The 21,458-nt window shown below is 54.1% G+C and overlaps 1 protein-coding gene across 1 annotated transcript in view; it reads right to left on the bottom strand.

Moving 5' to 3' along the window:
• Positions 1 to 21,458, bottom strand: part of LOC144247697 (zinc finger CCCH domain-containing protein 4) — a 37,076-nt gene that overhangs the window by 1,195 nt on the left and 14,423 nt on the right. The window contains exons 5-14 of the mRNA XM_085564736.1: positions 20,496 to 20,694; positions 17,836 to 17,948; positions 14,876 to 14,969; positions 13,767 to 13,873; positions 11,660 to 11,758; positions 10,559 to 10,670; positions 8,629 to 8,738; positions 6,704 to 6,999; positions 4,121 to 4,332; positions 2,288 to 2,557 (exon numbers count right to left, since the gene is read on the bottom strand). Of these exons, the coding sequence (XP_085420862.1) occupies positions 2,288 to 2,557; positions 4,121 to 4,332; positions 6,704 to 6,999; positions 8,629 to 8,738; positions 10,559 to 10,670; positions 11,660 to 11,758; positions 13,767 to 13,873; positions 14,876 to 14,969; positions 17,836 to 17,948; positions 20,496 to 20,694 (1,612 nt within the window). The remainder of the gene's footprint in view (positions 1 to 2,287; positions 2,558 to 4,120; positions 4,333 to 6,703; positions 7,000 to 8,628; positions 8,739 to 10,558; positions 10,671 to 11,659; positions 11,759 to 13,766; positions 13,874 to 14,875; positions 14,970 to 17,835; positions 17,949 to 20,495; positions 20,695 to 21,458) is intronic.

Raw genomic sequence — 21,458 nt, forward strand, 5'->3', positions numbered from 1 at the left:
AATGGGAATGGGAATGGGAATGGGAATAAAATAAAAATGGAAATGGAAATGGAAATAAAATAAAAATGGAAATGGGAATGGGAATGGGAATGGGAATGGAAATAGGAATGGGAATGGGAATGGGAAGGGAATGGAAATAGGAATGGAAATGGGAATGGAAATGGAAATGGAAATGGAAATGGGAATGGGAATAGGAATGAGAATGGAATGGGAATGGGAATGGGAATGGGAATGGGAATAAAATAAAAATGGAAATGGAAATAAAATAAAAATGGAAATGGGAATGGGAATGGGAATGGGAATGGGAATAAAATAAAAATGGAAATGGAAATGGAAATGGGAATGGGAATGGGAATAAAATAAAAATGGAAATGGGAATGGAAATGGGAATGGGAATAGGAATGAGAATGGGAATGGGAATGGGAATGGGAATGGGAATGGGAATAGGAATGAGAATGGGAATGGGAATAAAATAAAAATGGAAATGGAAATGGGAATGGGAATGGGAATGGAAATAGGAATGGAAATGGGAATGGGAATGGGAATGGAAATAGGAATGGAAATGGGAATGGGAATGGGAATAAAATAAAAATGGAAATGGAAATAAAATAAAAATGGAAATGGGAATGGGAATGGGAATGGGAATGGGAATAAAATAAAAATGGAAATGGAAATGGAAATGGGAATGGGAATGGGAATAAAATAAAAATGGAAATGGGAATGGGAATGGGAATGGGAATGGGAATGGGAATAGGAATGAGAATGGGAATGGGAATGAGAATGGGAATGGGAATGGGAATAAAATAAAAATGGAAATGGAAATGGAAATAGAAATGGAAATAGAAATGGAAATGGAAATGGAAATAGACCGGGATTTCGGGGTTCAGCTCAGGATTTTTTGTCTCAGCTCGGGATTTTGGGGCCCAGACCCGGGATTTCGGGGTTCAGCTCAGGATTTCGGGGTTCAGACCGGGATTTCAGGTCTCAGACCGGGATTTCGGGGTTCAGACCCAGGATTTCGGGGTTCAGACCGGGATTTCAGGTCTCAGACCGGGATTTCGGGGTTCAGACCCAGGATTTCGGGGTTCAGACCGGGATTTCAGGTCTCAGACTGGGATTTCGGGGTTCAGACCCGGGATTTCGGGGTTCAGACCGGGATTTCGGGGCCCAGACCCGGGATTTCGGGGTTCAGACAGGGATTTTGGGGCTCAGACTGGGATTTCGGGGTTCAGACAGGGATTTCGGGGCTCAGACCCGGGATTTCGGGGTTCAGACCCGGTATTTCGGGGCCCAGACCGGGGATTTCGGGGCCCAGACCGGGGATTTCGGGGCTCAGACCCGTGATTTCGGGGTTCAGACCCGGGATTTCGGGGCCCAGACCCGGGATTTCGGGGTTCAGCTCAGGATTTAGGGGTTCATCTCAGGATTTCGGGGTTCAGACCCGGGATTTTGGGGCCCAGACCCGGGATTTCGGGGTTCAGCTCAGGATTTCGGGGTTCAGACCGGGATTTCAGGTCTCAGACCGGGATTTCGGGGTTCAGCTCAGGATTTAGGGGTTCATCTCAGGATTTCGGGGTTCAGACCCGGGATTTTGGGGTTCAGACCGGGATTTGGGACTCAGCTCAGGATTTCGGGGCTCAGACTGGGATTTCGGGGTTCAGCTCAGGATTTCGGGGTTCAGACCGGGATTTGGGGTTCAGACCGGGATTTGGGGCCCAGACCCAGGATTTCGGGGCTCAGACCGGGATTTCGGGGTTCAGCTCGGGATTCGGGGTTCAGACCCCGGATTTGGGGTTCAGCTCGGGATTTTGGGGTTCAGACCCGGGATTTCGGGGTTCAGACCCCGGATTTGGGGTTCAGCTCGGGATTTTGGGGTTCAGACCCGGGATTTTGGGGCCCAGACCCAGGATTTCGGGGCTCAGACCGGGATTTCGGGGTTCAGACCCGGGATTTGGGGTTCAGACCCGGGATTTCGGGGTTCATCTCAGGATTTTGGGGCTCAGACCCGGTATTTGGGTCTCAGACCCGGGATTTCGGGGTTCAGCTCGGGATTTGGGGCTCAGACCCGGTATTTGGGGTTCAGACCCGGGATTTTGGGGTTCAGACCCGGGATTTCGGGGTTCAGCTCAGGATTTCGGGGTTCAGCTCAGGATTTCGGGGTTCATCTCAGGATTTCGGGGCCCAGACCGGGGATTTTGGGGTTCAGACCCGGGATTTGGGGCTCAGACCCGGTATTTGGGGTTCAGACCCGGTATTTCGGGGTTCAGCTCAGGATTTCGGGGCTCACCGTCGCCGCGGCGCCGCTCGGGCCCGCGCCCTCCCGCGCCGGCGCTGCGGCCGCGCTCCTCGAGCCGCTGCTGCGAGCGCCGCAGGCGCAGGAAGAGCGCGCGCTGCGCCGGCGGCAGCGGCTCCCCCGCGGCCCCGGGACCCCCCCCGGGACCCCCCGGGAGCCCCCCGGGACCCCCCGGGGCGCCCTCGGCCTCCCGGGAGCCCTCGGGGAACCGGGGATCCCCCCCGGGACCCTCGGCCGCCGCGTAGGAGCCGAAGTCGTCGTCCGCTTTGGGGGAAAAAAGGAGATTTTGGGGGTTGGGAGGGGAGGATGGGGGGGTTTGGGGTGGGAATTGGGAGATTTGGGGTGGAATTGGGGGAATTGGGGTGGGAATGGGGGGAAATTGGAGTGGGGAGGGGGAGATTTTGGGTGGGGATTGGGTGTTTTGGGTGGGATTGGGGTATTTGGGGTGGAGATTGGGGGAAAATAGGGAGATTTTGGGTGGGGAGGGGGAGATTTGGGGTGGGATTGGGGGGTTTGGGGTGGGATCGGGGGATTTGGGGTGGAAATTGGGGATTTGGGGTGGGGAGGGGGAGATTTGGGGTGGGATTGGGGGGTTTGGGGTGGAAATTGGGGGATTTGGGGTGGAAATGGGGTGAAATTTTGAGATTTTGGGTGGGGAGGGGGAGATTTGGGGTGGGATTGGGGGGTTTGGGGTGGGATGGGGGGATGTGGGGTGGGATTGGGGGAATTGGGGTGGAAATTGGAGTGGAATTGGGAGATTTTGGGTGGGGAGGGGGAGATTTGGGGTGGAAATTGGGGATTTGGGATGGAAATGGCGGATTTGGGATGGAAATGGGGTGGAAATGGGAGATTTGGGGTGAAATTGGGACGGAAATGGGGGATTTGGGGTGGGATTGGGGGGTTTGGGGTGGAATTATGGAGTTTGGGGTGAAATCGGGGGTTTTGGGTGGGGAGAGGGAGATTTGGGGTGGAATTGGGGGAGTTTGGGGTGGGATTGGGGATTTGGGGATCACCTGCCCCCCCTCCCCCCCACATTTTCCTGGGATTTCCCCTCCCCCCCCCAAATCTCCCCTCCCCCACCCCAAATCTCCCCTCCCCCTCCCCAATCTCCCCTCCCCCCCCAAATCTCCCCTCCTCCCCCAATCTCCCCTCCCCCCCAAATCTCCCCTCCCCCACCCCGATTTTCCCTCCCCCACCCCAATTTCCCCCCCGATTTTCCCCTCCCCCACCCCAAATCTCCCCTCCCCCACCCCGGATCTCCCCTCCCCCACCCCAATTTCCCCCCCAAATCTCCCCTCCCCCCTCAAATCTCCCCTGCCCCCCCAATCTCCCCTCCCCCACCCCAAATCTCCCCTCCCCCCAAATCTCCCCTCCCCCCCCAAATCTCCCCTCCCCCCCCCGATTTTCCCTCCCCCACCCCGATTTCCCCCCCAATCTCCCCTCCCCCCCCAAATCTCCCCTCCCCCCCCAAATCTCCCCTCCCCCCCAAATCTCCCCCCCAAATCTCCCCTCCCCCACCCCAAATCTCCCCTCCCCCCCCCGATTTTCCCTCCCCCACCCCGATTTCCCCCCCAATCTCCCCTCCCCCCCCAAATCTCCCCTCCCCCCCCAAATCTCCCCTCCCCCCCAAATCTCCCCCCCCAAATCTCCCCTCCCCCACCCCAAATCTCCCCTCCCCCCCCCGATTTTCCCTCCCCCACCCCGATTTTCCCCTCCCCCACCCCAAATCTCCCCTCCCCCACCCCGATTTTCCCTCCCCCACCCCAATTTCCCCCCCGATTTTCCCCTCCCCCGCCCCGATTTCCCCTCCCCTCCCCCCCCGCTCACCTGGCCCCTCCCCCCCGGGGGGGGGCTCCATCTCCGGCCCCTCGGGGGGGTAGAACGCCCCTCCCCCCCCCTCGAAGAAGCCGGGGGGGGGCAGCCCCGGGTGGGGGAGGGGCGGCTCCTCGAACGCCCCCCCCGGGGGGCCCAGCTCGGGGTGGGGGAGGGGCGGGGCCCCGGGCGGGCCCGGGAAGCGCGGGGGGGGCGGCCCGGGGTGCCTGGAAAAAAGAGGGAAAATCGGGAAAAACCGGGAGGGAAACGGGAAAATCGGGAGGAAAACGGGAAAATCGGGAGGGAAATGGGGAAAATTGGGAAAAACCGGGAGGAAAACGGGGAATTGGGAATGGAATTGGGAGGAAAACGGGAAAAATCGGGAGGAAAACGGGGAATTGGGAATGGAATTGGGAGAAAAATGGGAAAAATCGGGAGGAAAACGGGAAAATCGGGAAAAAAACGGGGAAAGGGGGAGGGAAATGGGAAATCGGGAGGAAAACGGGAAATCGGGAATGGAATTGGGAGAAAAACGGGGAATTGGGAATGGAATTGGGAGAAAAATGGGAAAAACCGGGAGAAAATCGGGAAAAAACGGGAGGAAAACGGGAAAAATCGGGAGGGAAATGGGGAAAATCGGGAGGGAAACGGGAAATCGGGAGGAAAATGGGAAAAATTGGGAGGAAAACGGGAAAATCGGGAGGAAAACGGGGAATTGGGAATGGAATTGGGAGAAAAATGGGAAAAACCGGGAGGAAAACGGGGAAAGGGGGAGGGAAACGGGGAAACCGGGAGGGAAACGGGAAATCAGGAATGGAATTGGGAGAAAAACGGGAAAATTGGGAATGGAATTGGGAGAAAAATGGGAAAAATCGGGAGGAAAACGGGAAAAATTGGGAGGAAAACGGGAAAAATCGGGAGGAAAACGGGAAATCGGGAGAAAAACGGAGAAAATCGGGAGGAAAACGGGGAAAATTGGGAGGAAAACGGGAAAAATCGGGAGGAAAACGGGAAAAATCGGGAGGAAAACGAGAAAAATCGGGAGGAAAACGGGAAATTGGGAGGAAAACGGGAAAAATCGGGAGGGAAACGGGAAAGCGGGAGAAAAACGGGGAATTGGGAATGAAATTGGAAGAAAATCAGGAAAATTGGGAGGAAAATGGGAAAAATTGGGAGGAAAATGGGAAAAATCGGGAGGAAAACGGGGAAAATCGGGAGGAAAACAGGGAAAAATCGGGAGAAAAATGGGGAAAAATGGGGAGAAAAATGGGAAAAATTGGGAGGAAAACGGGAAAGCAGGAGAAAAACGGGGAATTGGGAATGAAATTGGAAGAAAATCGGGAAAATTGGGAGGAAAATGGGAAAAATTGGGAGGAAAATGGGAAAAATTGGGAGAAAAACGGGAAAGCGGGAGAAAAACGGAGAATTGGGAATGAAATTGGGAGAAAATCGAGAAAATTGGGAGGAAAATGGGAAAAATTGGGAGGAAAATGGGAAATCAGGAGGAAAACGGGAAAAAATCGGGAGAAAAATGGGAAAAATTGGGAGGAAAACGGGAAATCGGGAATGGAATTGGGAGAAAAACGGGAAAAATTGGGAGGAAAACGGGAAATTGGGAGAAAAACGGGAAATTGGGAGAAAAACGGGGATAAAAGTGGGGAAATCAGGAAAATCAGGATGGAATTGGGATAAAAACAGGGAAATGGGGAGAAAAACGGGAAAATTGGGAGAAAAACAGGAAAATCAGGATGGGAACGGGAAATTTGGGATGGGAATTGGGAAAAAAATGGGGGAAAATAGGAAAATTTGGATTGGAATTGGTGCCCAAGATGCCCCCCAGGTACCCCAGGTGTTCCCCAGGTGTGCCCAGGTGTGCCCAGGTGTGTCCAGGTGTTCCCCAGGTGTGCCCAGGTGTGTCCAGGTGTGTCCAGGTGTTCCCCAGGTGTTCCCCAGGTGTTCCCCAGGTGTTCCCCAGGTGTTCCCCAGGTGTGTCCAGGTGTGTCCAGGTGTTCCCCAGGTGTGCCCAGGTGCCCCCCAGGTGTTCCCCAGGTGTTCCCCAGGTGTGCCCAGGTGTGCCCAGGTGTGTCCAGGTGTGCCCAGGTGTGTCCAGGTGTGCCCCAGCCGTGCCCAGGTGCTCCCCAGGTGTGTCCAGGTGTGCCCCAGCCGTGCCCAGCCGTGCCCAGGTGTGCCCAGGTGTGCCCAGGTGTGCCCAGCTGCCCCCCAGGTGTACCCAGGTGCCCCCAGCTGCCCCCAGGTGTACCCAGCTGTTCCCCAGGTGTGCCCAAGTGTGCCCAGGTGTGCCCAGCTGCCCCCAGCTGTGCCCAGCCGTGCCCAGGTGTGCCCAGGTGTGCCCAGGTGTGCCCAGGTGCGCCCCAGGTGTGCCCAGCTGTGCCCAGGTGTGCCCAGTTGCCCCCCAGGTGTGCCCAGCCGTGCCCAGGTGTGCCCAGGTGTGCCCAGGTGTGCCCAGCCGTGCCCAGGTGTGCCCAGGTGTGCCCAGCTGCCCCCAGGTGTGCCCCAGGTGTGCCCAGCTGCCCCCAGCCGTGCCCAGGTGTGCCCAGGTGTCCCCAGCCGTGCCCAGGTGTGCCCAGGTGTGCCCACCTGACGCCCAGCTTCTCGGCCAGCTGCCCGGTGGGCCTCACGACGATCTCGAAGAGCGACGGAATCTTCCGGAACGGGTCCGGGGGCGGCTCCAGCGGCGGCTCCAGCGGCGGGGGGAGGGGCAGGGGGGGCGGGGGGGGGAGGGGCGGCCCGCGGGGGGGGGAGGGCGGCCGGGGGGGGGTGGGCAGCAGCCCCACGCCCGGGGGGGGCTTGGGCAGGGGGTCGATGCCCTGCTTGCGCAGCTCCTGCAGCTCCTTCTCGTCCTGCGCGCCCGCCTCGGCGTCCTCGGCCAGCATCTGGGGAACGAAGGGTTAACTGGGTAAACTGGGATGGACTGGGATGGACTGGGTTAAACTGGGACCGACTGGGATGGACTGGGATAGAGCAAACTGGGTTAAACTGGGTTAAACTGGGAGAAACTGGGATGGAGCGGCAGGGACTGCGCCCGCCTCGGCGTCCTCGGCCAGCATCTGGGGAACGAAGGGTTAACTGGGTTAACTGGGATGGACTGGGACTGACTGGGATGGAGAAAACTGGGTTAAACTGGGTTAAACTGGGTTAAACTGGGTTAAACTGGGACAGAGCGGCGGGGACTGCGCCCACCTCGGCGTCCTCGGCCAGCATCTGGGGAACGAAGGGTTAACTGGGTTAACTGGGATGGACTGGGATGGACTGGGACCGACTGGGATGGACTGGGACCGACTGGGATGGAGAAAACTGGGTTAAACTGGGTTAAACTGGGTTAAACTGAGACAGAGCGGCAGGGACTGCGCCCGCCTCGGCGTCCTCGGCCAGCATCTGGGGAACGAAGGGTTAACTGGGTTAACTGGGTAAACTGGGATGGACTGGGACCGGTTAAACTGGGAGAAATTGGGTTAAACTGGGAGAAACTGGGACAGAGCGGTGGGGACTGTGCCCGCCTCGGCGTCCTCGGCCAGCATCTGGGGAACGAAGGGTTAACTGGGTTAACTGGGTTAACTGGGATGGACTGGGATGGACTGGGTTAACCTGGGGGAATTGGGATGGACTGGTAAACTGGGATGGGTTAAACTGGGTTAAACTGGGTTAAACTGGGTGTGCCCAGCTGTGCCAGGTGTGATTTCAGCTGTGCCCAGGTGTGATGTGCGCCATGCCCAGGTGTGCCCAGGTGTGCCCAAGTGTGCTGTGAGGTGTGCCCAGGTGTGCCCAGCTGTGCCCAGGTGTGCCCAAGTGTGATGTGAGGTGTGCCCAGCTGTGCCCAGGTGTGCTGTGAGGTGTGCCCAGGTGTGCCCAGGTGTGCCCAGGTGTGCCAGGTGTGCCGTACCTTGTCGAGCAGCTGGCGCGTGTCGTCGCAGAGCGGCGCGTGCGAGAACATGCAGCCGTGACCTGAGCCGTGCCCAGGTGTGCCCAGGTGTGATGTGAGGTGTGCCCAGGTGTGCCCAGCTGTGCCCAGGTGTGCCCAGGTGTGCCCAGGTGTGCCCAGGTGTGACCTGAGCCGTGCCCAGGTGTGCCCAGGTGTGCCCAGGTGTGCCAGGTGTGCTGTGAGGTGTGCCCAGGTGTGCCCAGGTGTGCCCAGGTGTGATTTGGGTACCTTGTCGAGCAGCTGGCGCGTGTCGTCGCAGAGCGGCGCGTGCGAGAACATGCAGCCGTGACCTGAGCCGTGCCCAGCTGTGCCCAGGCGTGCTGTGAGCTGTGCCCAGCTGTGCCCAGGTGTGCCCAGGTGTGCCCAGGTGTGCCCAGGTGTGCCCAGGTGTGCCCAGGTGTGCTGTAATCTGTGCCCAGGTGTGCTGTGAGGTGTGCCCAGGTGTGCCCAGGTGTGCCCAGGTGTGCCCAGGTGTGCCAGGTGTGCTGTAATCTGTGCCCAGGTGTGCTGTGAGGTGTGCCCAGGTGTGCCCAGGTGTGCCCAGGTGTGCCCAGGTGTGCCAGGTGTGCCAGGTGTGCCGTACCTTGTCGAGCAGCTGGCGCGTGTCGTCGCAGAGCGGCGCGTGCGAGAACATGCAGCCGTCGCCGTTGATGCAGAGCCCGGTGGTGTGGAACAGCTTGCACGGGAAATCCCGTGGCGCCGTCAAGGAAAACCCCAAAATCCCCAAAATCACCAAAATCCCCAAAATCACCAAAATCCCCCCAAAAATCCCCAAAATCACCAAAATCCCCAAAATCACCAAAATCACCAAAATCACCAAAATCACCAAAATCCCCCCAAAAATCCCCAAAATCACCAAAATCACCAAAATCCCCAAAATCACCAAAATCACCAAAATCCCCCAAATCCCCAAAATCACCAAAATCCTGGAAACCCCAAAACCCCCAAAAATCCCCAAAATCCCCAAAATCCCAAAAACCCCAAAAACCCCCAAAATCCCAAAAACCCCAAAACCCCCAAAAATCCCCCAAAATCCCAAAAACCCCAAAAACCCCCAAAAATCCCCCAAAATCCCAAAAACCCCAAAACCCCCAAAAATCCCCAAAATCCTGGAAACCCCAAAAAAACCCCAAAAATCCCCCAAAATCACAAAAAATCCTGAAAATCCTGAAAAATCCCAAAATCCCAAAAATCCCCAAAATCACCAAAATCCTGAAAACCCCAAAAACCCCCAAAAATCCCCAAAATCCCCAAAATCCTGAAAAATCCCAAAATCCCCAAACCCCAAAAATCCCCAAAATCCTGGAAACTCCAAAACCCCCCAAAAATCCCCTAAAATCCCGAAAATCCTGAAAATCCCAAAAACCCCCAAAAATCCCACAAAATCCCAAAAACCCCAAAAAATCCCCAAAAAACCCACAAAATCCCAAAAACCCCAAAACCCCCCAAAAATCCCCCAAAATCCCAAAAATCCTGAAAAATCCCAAAATCCTGAAAACCCCAAAACCCCCCAAAAATCCTGAAAAATCCCAAAAATCCCGAAAAATCCCAAAACCCCCAAAACCCCCAAAAATCCCAAAAAATCCCCTAAAATGCCAAAAATCCCCAAAACCCCCAAAACCCTAAAATCCCCAAAATCCCAAAAACCCCAAAAATCCCAAAGTCCCCAAAAACCCCCAAAAACCCCCAAAAATCCCAAAAAAACCCCAAAAAATCCCAAAAATGCCAAAATCCCCAAAAATCCCAAAAACCCCCAAAATGCCGAGCAAGGGCCCAGCCCAGATTTGGGGCAGGTTTATCCCAGGTTTAACCCGGGTTTAATCCCATGTTTTTCCCGTGTTTCTCCCGTGTTTATCCCATGTTTATCCCATGTTTCTCCCAGGTTCAGCCCGTGTTTCTCCCGTGTTTATCCCAGGTTCAGCCCGTGTTTCTCCCAGGTTCAGCCCGTGTTTCTCCCGTGTTTCTCCCGTGTTTCTCCCATGTTTCTCCCAGGTTCAGCCCGTGTTTCTCCCGTGTTTCTCCCAGGTTCAGCCCATGTTTCTCCCGTGTTTCTCCCAGGTTCAGCCCGTGTTTAACCCGTGTTTCTCCCGTGTTTCTCCCAGGTTCAGCCCGTGTTTCTCGCGTGTTTCTCCCGTGTTTCTCCCAGGTTCAGCCCGTGTTTCTCCCGTGTTTCTCCCATGTTTCTCCCAGGTTCAGCCCGTGTTTCTCCCACGTTTCTCCCGTGTTTCTCCCATGTTTCTCCCGCGTTTCTCCCGTGTTTCTCCCGTGTTTCTCCCATGTTTCTCCCAGGTTCAGCCCATGTTTCTCCCGTGTTTCTCCCAGGTTCAGCCCGTGTTTAACCCGTGTTTCTCCCAGGTTCAGCCCGTGTTTCTCCCAGGTTCAGCCCGTGTTTCTCCCACGTTTCTCCCGTGTTTCTCCCAGGTTCAGCCCGTGTTTCTCCCGCGTTTCTCCCAGGTTCAGCCCGTGTTTCTCCCGTGTTTTTCCCGTGTTTCTCGCGTGTCCAGGCAGGATATCGTGCATGTAGGGGCAGCTGTCGGCGCGGGCGCAGTACCCCGTGATGTAGAACTTGCACAGCTCGCGCTTCTTGGGCAGCTCGACGTCGTGGCTGAAGTTGCAGTGCTCGCCCTGGGCGGGGTCAGACAGGTGAGACACAGCTGGGACAGGTGGGACAGGTGTGCCCAGGTGTGCCCAGGTGTGCCAGGTGTGCCCAGGTGTTCCCCAGGTACCCCCGATGTGCCCAGGTGTGCCCCAAGTGTGCCCCAGGTACCCCCAGTGTGCCCCAGGTGTGCCCAGGTGTTCCCCAGGTGTTCCCCAGGTGTGCCCCAGGTACCCCCGGTGTGCCCCAAGTGTGCCCCAGATGTGCCCCAGGTGTGCCCAGATGTGCCCCAGGTGTGCCCCAGGTACCCCCGGTGTGCCCCAGGTGTGCCCCAGGTGTACCCAGGTGTCTCCCATGTGTGCCAGGTGTGCCCAGGTGTTCCCCAGGTACCCCCAGTGTGCCCATGTGTGTTCCTAACCATGCCCAGGTGTGCCCAGGTGTTCCCCAGGTACCCCCGGTGTGCCCCAGGTGTGCCCAGGTGTGTTCCTAGCCATGCCCAGGTCTGCCCAGGTGTTCCCCAGGTACCCCCGGTGTGCCCCAGGTGTGCCCAGGTGTGTTCCTAGCCATGCCCAGGTCTGCCCAGGTGTCCCCCAGGTGTGCCCAGGTGTTCCCCAAGTGTCCCCAGGTGTGCCCAGGTGTGCCCCAGGTACCCCCAGTGTGCCCCAGGTACCCCCAGTGTGCCCCAGGGGTGCCCCAGCTGTTCCCCAGGTGTGCCCAGGTGTACCCAAGTGTTCCCCAAGTGTCCCCAGCTGTGCCCAGTTGTCCCCCAGGTGTGCCCAGGTGTGTTCCTAGCCATGCCCAGGTGTGCCCAGCTGTTCCCCAGGTGTGCCCAGGTGTACCCAGGTGTTCCCCAGGTGTCCCCAGCTGTGCCCAGGTGTGCCCAGGTGTCCCCAGCTGTTCCCCAGCTGTTCCCCAGGTGTGCCCAGCTGTGCCCAGGTGTGCCCAGGTGTACCCAAGTGTTCCCCAAGTGTCCCCAGGTGTGCCCAGGTGTGCCCAGGTGTGCCAGCTGTGCCCTTACCCAGGTGCACCTGCCCTCCAGGAAGTATTTGCAGATGACTTTGCCCTTCTTGTCGGCGGGCAGGTGAGCCTTGTCCTCGCGCCGGTACCCGCCCCCGTCCTGCCGGGCCGGATTTGGGGCAAAAAACGGCAAAAACGGGAAAAAAGGGAAATTTGGTGAGCCTTGTCCTCGCGCCGGTACCCAACCCCATCCTGCCAGGCCGGATTTGGGGCAAAAAACGGCAAAAACGGGAAAAAAGGGAAATTTGGTGAGCCTTGTCCTCGCGCCGGTACCCGCCCCCGTCCTGCCCGGCCGGATTTGGGGCAAAAAATGGGAAAAAAGGGAAATTTGGTGAGCCTTGTCCTCGCGCCGGTACCCGCCCCCGTCCTGCCCGGCCGGAATTGGGGCAAAAAATGGGAAAAAAGGGAAATTTGGTGAGCCTTGTCCTCGCGCCGGTACCCGCCCCCGTCCTGCCGGGCCGGATTTGGGGCAAAAAACGGCAAAAACGGGAAAAAAGGGAAATTTGGTGAGCCTTGTCCTCGCGCCGGTACCCAACCCCGTCCTGCCCGGCCAGATTTGGGGCAAAAAACGGCAAAAATGGGAAAAAAGGGAATAAAGGGGATTTGGTGGGAAAAATCCCAGGAATTTTTTTGGGGAAAAGGGGGATTTGGAGAGAAAAATCCTGGGAATTTGGGTTGTTCTGGAGCAGAAATCCTGGGAATTTGGGCTATTCTGGATCACAAGTCCCGGGATTTGGGAAATTTGGGGCAGAAATCCTGGGAATTTGAGAAATTTGGGACAGAATCTGGGAATTTGGGGAGTTTGGGATAGAAATCCCAGGATTTGGGAAGTTTGGGACAGAAACCCGAGGAATTTGGGCTGTTCTGGATCTTAAATCCTGGGATTTGGGAAATTTGGGACAGAAACCCCAGGAATTTGGGCTGTTCTGGGACAGAAACCCGGGAATTTGAGGGAGTTTGGGACAGAATCCCGGGAATTTGAGGGAGTTTGGGACAGAAACCCGGGATTCAGGCAGTTTGGGACAGAAAGCCCGGGAACTGGGGAATTTTGGGGCAGAATCTGGGGATTTGGTCAGTTTGGGACAGAAATCCCAGGATTTGGGAAATTTGGGGCAGAAACCCCAGGAATTTGGGCTGTCCTGGATCTTAAATCCTGGGATTTGGGAAATTTGGGACAGAAACCCCAGGAATTTGGGCTGTTCTGGGACAGAATGCCGGGAATTTGAGGGAGTTTGGGACAGAATCCCGGGAATTTGAGGGAGTTTGGGACAGAATCCCGGGAATTTGAGGGAGTTTGGGACAGAATCCCGGGATTCAGGCAGTTTGGGACAGAAACCCAGGAATTTGAGGGAGTTTGGGACAGAAACCCAGGAATTTGAGGGAGTTTGGGACAGAAACCCGGGAATTTGAGGGAGTTTGGGACAGAATCCTGGATTCGGGCAGTTTGGGATAGCCAGCCCGGGAGCTGTGGAATTTTGGGGCAGAATCCGGGGATTTGGTCAGTTTGGGACAGAAACCCCGGGAGCTGTGGAATTTTGGGGCAGAATCTGGGGATTTGGTCAGTTTGGGACAGAAACCCCGGGAGCTGTGGAATTTTGGGGCAGAATCCCGGATTTGGTCAGTTTGGGACAGAAACCCCGGGAGCTGTGGAATTTTGGGGCAGAATCCGGGGATTTGGTCAGTTTGGGACAGAAACCCCGGGAGCTGTGGAATTTTGGGGCAGAATCCCGGGATTCAGGCAGTTTGGGACAGAAACCCAGGAATTTGAGGGAGTTTGGGACAGAATCCTGGATTCGGGCAGTTTGGGACAGAAACCCCGGGAGCTGTGGAATTTTGGGGCAGAATCCGGGGATTTGGTCAGTTTGGGACAGAAACCCCGGGAGCTGTGGAATTTTGGGGCAGAATCCCGGGATTTGGTCAGTTTGGGACAGAAACCCCGGGAGCTGTGGAATTTTGGGGCAGAATCCGGGGATTTGGTCAGTTTGGGACAGAAACCCCGGGAGCTGTGGAATTTTGGGGCAGAATCCGGGGATTTGGTCAGTTTGGGACAGAAACCCCGGGAACTGGGGAATTTTGGGGCAGAATCCGGGGATTTGGGGCCGGCTCACCCCCTCGTCCTCGTAGAAGTCGTCGCCGCCTTTGGCGCTGCGGCCGCGGGCTCGGCCCCGGCCCGGCCCCTTGCAGCCCCGGCCACGGCCACGGCCACGGCCCGGCCCTGGGAAACGGGATTCGGGAGGGGGATTGGGATTGGGGAATGGGATTGGGATTTGGGAGGGGGGATTGGGGATTGGGGATTGGGATTTGGGGATTGGGGAGTGGGGAATGGGATTGGGGATTGGGGAGGGGGGATTGGGGATTTGGGAATGGGATTGGGATTGGGGAGGGGGGATTGGGGATTGGGAGTGGGGATTCGGGAGGGGGGATTGGGAGTGGGATTTGGGAGTGGGGATTTGGGAATGGGATTGGGATTTGGGATTGGGGATTTGGGAGTGGGATTTGGGATTGGGGATTGGGATTCGGGAGTGGGAATTCGGGAGGGGGGATTGGAGAGTGGGAATTGGGAGTGGGATTGGGGATTCGGGAGTGGAATTCGGGAGGGGGGATTCGGGAGGGGGGATTGGGGAATGGGATTTGAGCTGGATCTGGGCTGGGATTGGGGGGGGGATCTGGGCTGGATCTGGGCTGGATTTGGGGGGATTTGGGGGGATTTGGGGGGATTTGGGGGATCTGGGCTGGATTTGGGCTGGATTTGGGTTGGATTTGGGGGGATTTGGGGGGATTTGGGGGGTCTGGGCTGGATCTGGGTTGGATTTGGGTTGGATTTGGGTTGGATCTGGGCTGGATTTGGTGGGATTTGGGGGGGGATTTGGGCTGGATCTGTGTTGGATCTGGGTTGGATTTGGGGGGATTTGGGGGATTTGGGGGGTTTGGGGGGATTTGGGGGATTTGGGGGGATTTGGGGTTATCTGGGCTGGATCTGGGTTGGATTTGGGCTGGATCTGGGTTGGATTTGGGTTGGATTTGGGTTGGATTTGGGTTGGATTTGGGGGGATTTGGGGGATTTGGGGGATTTGGGTTGGATTTGGGCTGGATTTGGGGGGATTTGGGGGGATTTGGGGGGGTCTGGGTTGGATTTGGGGGATTTGGGGGATTTGGGGGGATCTGGGCTGGATTTGGGGGGATTTGGGGGGATTTGGGGCGCCGCAGCCGCTCTGACCCCGGCCGCGCTCCTTGCAGCGCCGGTACTGCGACAGCTCCTGCGCGAAGTCGTCGAAGTCGTCGTCGCCCAGCGGCTCCTCGGGGTCGCAGTACTGGGAACACCAAACCCAAACCATCCCAAATCCACCCCAAAACCACCCCAAATCCAGCCCAAATCATCCCAAAACCACCCAAATCCCAGCCCAAATCCCAGCCCAATTCCAAAGCCCAAATCCGTCTCAATTCCAAAGCCCAAATCCATCCCAAATCCACCCAAATCCCAGTCCAAACCATCCAAACCCGTCTCAATTCCAAATCACAAATCCACCCCAAATCCCACCCCAAATCCATCCCAAATCCTTCCCAATTCCACCCCAAATCCATCCCAAATCCTCCCAAATCCATTCCCCTGGGATTGGGTCAGAATTCCCCGGGATTGGGTCAGAATTCCCTCGGGATTGGGTCAGAATTCCCCAGAATTGGGTCAGAATTCCCCAGGATTGGGTCAGAATTCCCGGGATGGGATCAGAATTCCCCAGGATTGGGTCAGAATTCCCGGGATGGGGTCAGAATTCCCCAGAATTGGGTCAGAATTCCCGGGATTGGGTCAGAATTCCCGGGATGGGGTCAGAATTCCCCAGAATTGGATCAGAATTCCCCGGGATTGGGTCAGAATTCCCGGGATGGGGTCAGAATTCCCCGGGATTGGGTCAGAATTCCCCGGGATTGGGTCAGAATTCCCTGGGATTGGGTCAGAATTCCCCAGAATTGGGTCAGAATTCCCCAGGATTGGGTCAGAATTCCCTGGGATTGGGTCAGAATTCCCCAGAATTGGGTCAGAATTCCCCAGGATTGGGTCAGAATTCCCGGAATTGGGTCAGAATTCCGCAGGATTGGGTCAGAATTCCCCAGAATTGGGTCAGAATTCCCCAGAATTGGGTCAGAATTCCCCAGAATTGGGTCAGAATTCCCGGGATTGGGTCAGAATTCCCCTGGATTGGGTCAGAATTCCCGGGATTGTGTCAGAATTCCCCAGAATTGGTTCAGAATTCCCCAGGATTGGGTCAGAATTCCCTGGGATTGGATCAGAATTCCCCGGGATTGGGTCAGAATTCCCCAGGATTAGGTCAGAATTCCCCAGGATTGGGTCAGAATTCCCGGAATTGGGTCAGAATTCCGCAGGATTGGGTCAGAATTCCCCAGAATTGGGTCAGAATTCCCCGGGATTGGGTCAGAATTCCCCAGGATTGGGTCAGAATTCCCCAGGATTGGGTCAGAATTCCCCAGGATTGGTTCCGAATTCCCGGGATTGGGTCAGAATTCCCCTGGATTGGGTCAGAATTCCCCGGGATTGGGTCAGAATTCCCCAGAATTGGGTCAGAATTCCCCAGGATTGGGTCAGAATTCCCGGGATGGGATCAGAATTCCCCAGGATTGGGTCAGAATTCCCGGGATGGGGTCAGAATTCCCCAGAATTGGGTCAGAATTCCCGGGATTGGGTCAGAATTCCCGGGATGGGGTCAGAATTCCCCAGAATTGGGTCAGAATTCCCCGGGATTGGGTCAGAATTCCCCGGGATTGGGTCAGAATTCCCTGGGATTGGGTCAGAATTCCCCAGAATTGGGTCAGAATTCCCGGGATTGGGTCAGAATTCCAAGGATTGGATCAGAATTCCCCAGGATTGGGTCAGAATTCCCCGGGATTGGGTCAGAATTCCCCAGAATTGGGTCAGAATTCCCCAGGATTGGGTCAGAATTCCCTGGGATTGGGTCAGAATTCCCCAGAATTGGGTCAGAATTCCCCAGGATTGGGTCAGAATTCCCGGAATTGGGTCAGAATTCCGCAGGATTGGGTCAGAATTCCCCAGAATTGGGTCAGAATTCCCGGGATTGGGTCAGAATTCCCCTGGATTGGGTCAGAATTCCCGGGATTGTGTCAGAATTCCCCAGAATTGGTTCAGAATTCCCCAGGATTGGGTCAGAATTCCCTGGGATTGGGTCAGAATTCCCCAGGATTAGGTCAGAATTCCCCAGGATTGGGTCAGAATTCCCCGGGATTGGGTCAGAATTCCCCAGGATTAGGTCAGAATTCCCCAGGATTGGGTCAGAATTCCCGGAATTGGGTCAGAATTCCGCAGGATTGGGTCAGAATTCCCCAGAATTGGGTCAGAATTCCCCAGAATTGGGTCAGAATTCCCCAGAATTGGGTCAGAATTCCCGGGATTGGGTCAGAATTCCCCTGGATTGGGTCAGAATTCCCCAGGATTGGGTCAGAATTCCCTGGGATTGGATCAGAATTCCCCGGGATTGGGTCAGAATTCCCCAGGATTAGGTCAGAATTCCCCAGAATTGGGTCAGAATTCCCCGGGATTGGGTCAGAATTCCCCAGGATTGGGTCAGAATTCCCCAGAATTGGGTCAGAATTCCCCGGGATTGGGTCAGAATTCCCCAGGATTGGGTCAGAATTCCCCAGGATTGGGTCAGAATTCCCCAGGATTGGTTCCGAATTCCCGGGATTGGGTCAGAATTCCCCAGGATTGGTTCAGAATTCGCCAGGATTGGTTCAGAATTCCCCAGGATTGGGTCAGAATTCCCCAGGACCGGATCAGAATTCCCGGGATTGGGTCAGTATTCCCGGGACTGGGTCAGAATTCCCCAGGATTGGGTCAGAATTCCCCAGGATTGGGTCAGAATTCCCGGGATTGGTTCAGAATTCCCCGGGATTGGGTCAGAATTCCCTGGGATTGGATCAGAATTCCCCGGGATTGGGTCAGAATTCCCCAGGATTGGGTCAGAATTCCCCAGGATTGGTTCAGAATTCCCTGGGATTGGGTCAGAATTCCCCAGGATTGGGTCAGAATTCCCCAGAATTGGCTCAGAATTCCCCAGGACCGGATCAGAATTCCCGGGATTGGGTCAGAATTCCCCGGGGAATTCCCGAGCCCGGGCAGGCTCAGCATTCCCGGGAATTCCGGCTGACCTCCAGCTCCTGCTCGAAGGGCTCCTCCTCATCCTCGGGGTCGCTGCGGCTCCGGCCCCGGCCCAGCCCCCGGCCCCGGCCCCGGCCCCGGAACGGCCGGCCCCGGCCCCGGCCTGGAAAACGGGAAACCGCCGGGAATGACGGGCAGGAAACCGGGAATGACGGGGAAAACGACGGGGAGAAAATGGGGAATTAACGGGGAAAACGACGGGGAGAAAACTGGGACACAACGGGGAAAACGACGGGGAGATAACGGGGAAAACGACGGGGAGAAAACCGGGACACAACGGGGAAATAACGGGGAGATAACGGGGAAAACGACGGGGAGAAAATGGGGAATTAACGGGGGAAAAAAAGGGGAGATAACGGGGAAAACGATGGGGAGAAAACCGGGAATAACGGGGGAAAAAAAGGGGAGATAACGGGGAAAACGACGGGGAGAAAATGGGGAATTAACGGGGAAAAAAAAGGGGAGATAACGGGGAAAACGACGGGGAGAAAACCGGGAATAACGGGGAAATAACGGGGAGAAAACCAGGACACAACAGGGAGATAACGGGGAAATAATGGGGAGAAAATGGGGAATTAACGGGGAAATAACAGGGAGAAAACCGGGAATAACAGGGAAATAACGGGGAAAAATGGGGAGATAACGGGGAAAACAACGGGGAGAAAATGGGGAATTAACGGGAAATAACGGGGAGAAAACCGGGAATAACAGGGAAAACAACGGGAAGAAAATGGGGAAAATAACGGGGAGAAAATGGGGAGATAACGGGGAAAAACGGGGAGATAACAGGGAAATAACGGGAGATAACGGGGAGAAAACCGGGAATAACGGGGAAAACAACAGGGAGAAAACCAGGAATAATGGGGAGAAAATGGGGAAAACAATGGGGAGAAAATGGGGAGACAAAGGGGAAATAACAGGAAAATAATGGGAAAATAATGGGGAGATAACGGGAAAATAATGGGAAAATAACAGGGAAATCATGGCAAAAATGGGAAAATAACGGGGGAAATAATGGGAGAAATTATGGGGGAAATGGGGGAAATAATGGGTGTGAATGGGAAAATAAATGGGAAAATAAATGGGAGAAAAGAGAAAAAATAGGGAAAATAAATGGGAAAAAATGGGTGTAAATGGGAAAATAAATGAGAAAAAAGAGAAAAACTAGGGAAAATAAATGGGAAAAAATGGGTGTAAATGGGAAAATAAATGGGAAAATAAATGGGAAAAAATAGGGAAAATAAATGGGAAAATAAATGGGAAAAAATAGGGAAAATAAATAGGAAAAAATGGGTGTAAATGGGAAAATAAATGGGAAAATAGATGGGAAAATAAATGGGAAAAAAGAGAAAAAATAGGGAAAATAAAAGGGAAAAAATGGGTGTAAATGGGAAAATAAATGGGAAAATAAATGGGAAAAAAGAGAAGAAATAGGGAAAATAAACGGGAAAAAATGGGTGTAAATGGGAAAATAAATGGGAAAATAAATGGGAAAATAAATGAGAAGAAAGAGAAAAACTAGGGAAAATAAATGGGGAAAAATGGGTGTAAATGGGAAAATAAATGGGAAAAAAGAGAAAAATAGGGAAAATAAATGGGAAAAAATGGGTGTAAATGGGAAAATAAATGAGAAAAAAGAGAAAAACTAGGGAAAATAAATGGGAAAAAATGGGTGTGAATGGGAAAATAAATGGGAAAATAAATGGGAAAATAAATAGGAAAAACTAGGGAAAATAAATGGGAAAAAATGTGTGTAAATGGGAAAATAAATGAGAAAAAAGAGAAAAAATAGGGAAAATAAATGGGAAAAAATGGGTGTAAATGGGAAAATAAATGGGAAAAAAGAAAAGATAGGGAAAATAAATAGGAAAAAATGGGAAAAGATGGGTGTGAATGGGAAAATAAATGGGAAAAAATGGGGAAAAGTGGGAAAATAAATAAGGAAAAAAGGGGAAAAATGGGAGAGATGGAAAAATTAGAAAAAAACCAGCAAAAATAAATGGGAAAAAAGAGAAAAACTAGAGAAAATAAATAGGAAAAAATGTGAAAAAATGGGTGTGAATGGGGAAATAAATGGGAAAATAAATGGGAAAATAAATGGGAAAAAAGAGAAAAAAATCGGGAAAATAAATGGGAAAAAATGGGTGTAAATGGGAAAATAAATGGGAAAATAAATGGGAAAAAAGAGAAAAAATAGGGAAAATAAATGGGAAAAAATGGGTGTAAATGGGAAAATAAATGGGAAAAAAGAGAAAAAATAGGGAAAATAAATGGGAAAATAAATGGGAAAAAAGAGAAAAATAGGGAAAATAAATGGGAAAAAATGGGTGTAAATGGGAAAATAAATGAGAAAAAAGAGAAAAACTAGGGAAAATAAATGGGAAAAAATGGGTGTAAATCGGAAAATAAATGGCAAAATAAATGGGAAAATAAATGGGAAAAAATAGGGAAAATAAATGGGAAAATAAATGGGAAAAAAGAGAAAAAAATAGGGAAAACAAATAGGAAAAAACGTGAAAAAATGGGAAACCAAATGGGAAAAACTCGGGGAAAAAAGGCAGAATGGAAGTTTTGGGCTGTGTTTTGTCCGGTTTGGCTGGGATTGGTTCCCGCTGTTCCCGGTGTTCCCGGTGTTCCCGGTTTTCCGTACCGCGGGCGCGGTGCGCTCCCTCCTTGCAGCGCCGGTAGCGGCTCAGCTCCTTGGAAAAATCGTCCAGGTCGTCCTTGGGCGCCTCCTCCTCCTCCTCGGGATCCGCGGGGACGAAGGCCTCGGGCGGGAATTCCGCCCCAAAGGCCTTGGGGTCCCCCTTGGGGTGCGGCTTGCGGGGCAACTGGGAGTACTGGTGGCACTGGGAATGGCAAGGGAGAGGCTGGGATGAGGAATTCCCAAAATTCCGGGGCAACTGGGAGTACTGGTGGCACTGGGAATGGGATGGGAGAGGCTGGGATGAGGGATTCCCAAAAATCCGGGGCAACTGGGAGTACTGGTGGCACTGGGAATGGGATGGGAGAGGCTGGAACATGGAATTCCCAAAAATTCCCATGGATTCCCAAAATTCTGGGGCAACTGGGAGTACTGGTGGCACTGGGAATGGCAAGGGAGAGGCTGGGATGAGGAATTCCCAAAAATTCCCATGGATTCCCAAAATTCCGGGGCAACTGGGAGTACTGGTGGCACTGGGAATGGGATGGGAGAGGCTGGGATGAGGAATTCCCAAAATTCCAGGGCAACTGGGAGTACTGGTGGCACTGGGAATGGGATGGGAGAGGCTGGAACATGGAATTCCCAAAAATTCCAGGGCAACTGGGAGTACTGGTGGCACTGGGAATGGGATGGGACAGGTTGGAACATGGAATTCCCAACATTCCGGGGCAACTGGGAGTACTGGTGGCACTGGGAATGGGATGGGAGAGGTCGGGATGAGGGATTCCCAAAAATTCCCATGGATTCCCAAAATTCCAGGGCAACTGGGAGTACTGGTGGCACTGGGAATGGGATGGGAGAGGCTGGGATGAGGAATTGCCAAAAATTCCAAAAAATTCCCAGTATTCCCAGTAAACTCACGGGATAGGCCAGGCTGTATTCCCAGTTTTCTCTCCCAGTATTCCCAGT

Source organism: Lonchura striata, chromosome 34 (assembly GCF_050655825.1).
Source record: "Lonchura striata isolate lonStrDom1 chromosome 34, ASM5065582v1, whole genome shotgun sequence".
NCBI lineage: Eukaryota > Metazoa > Chordata > Aves > Passeriformes > Estrildidae > Lonchura > Lonchura striata.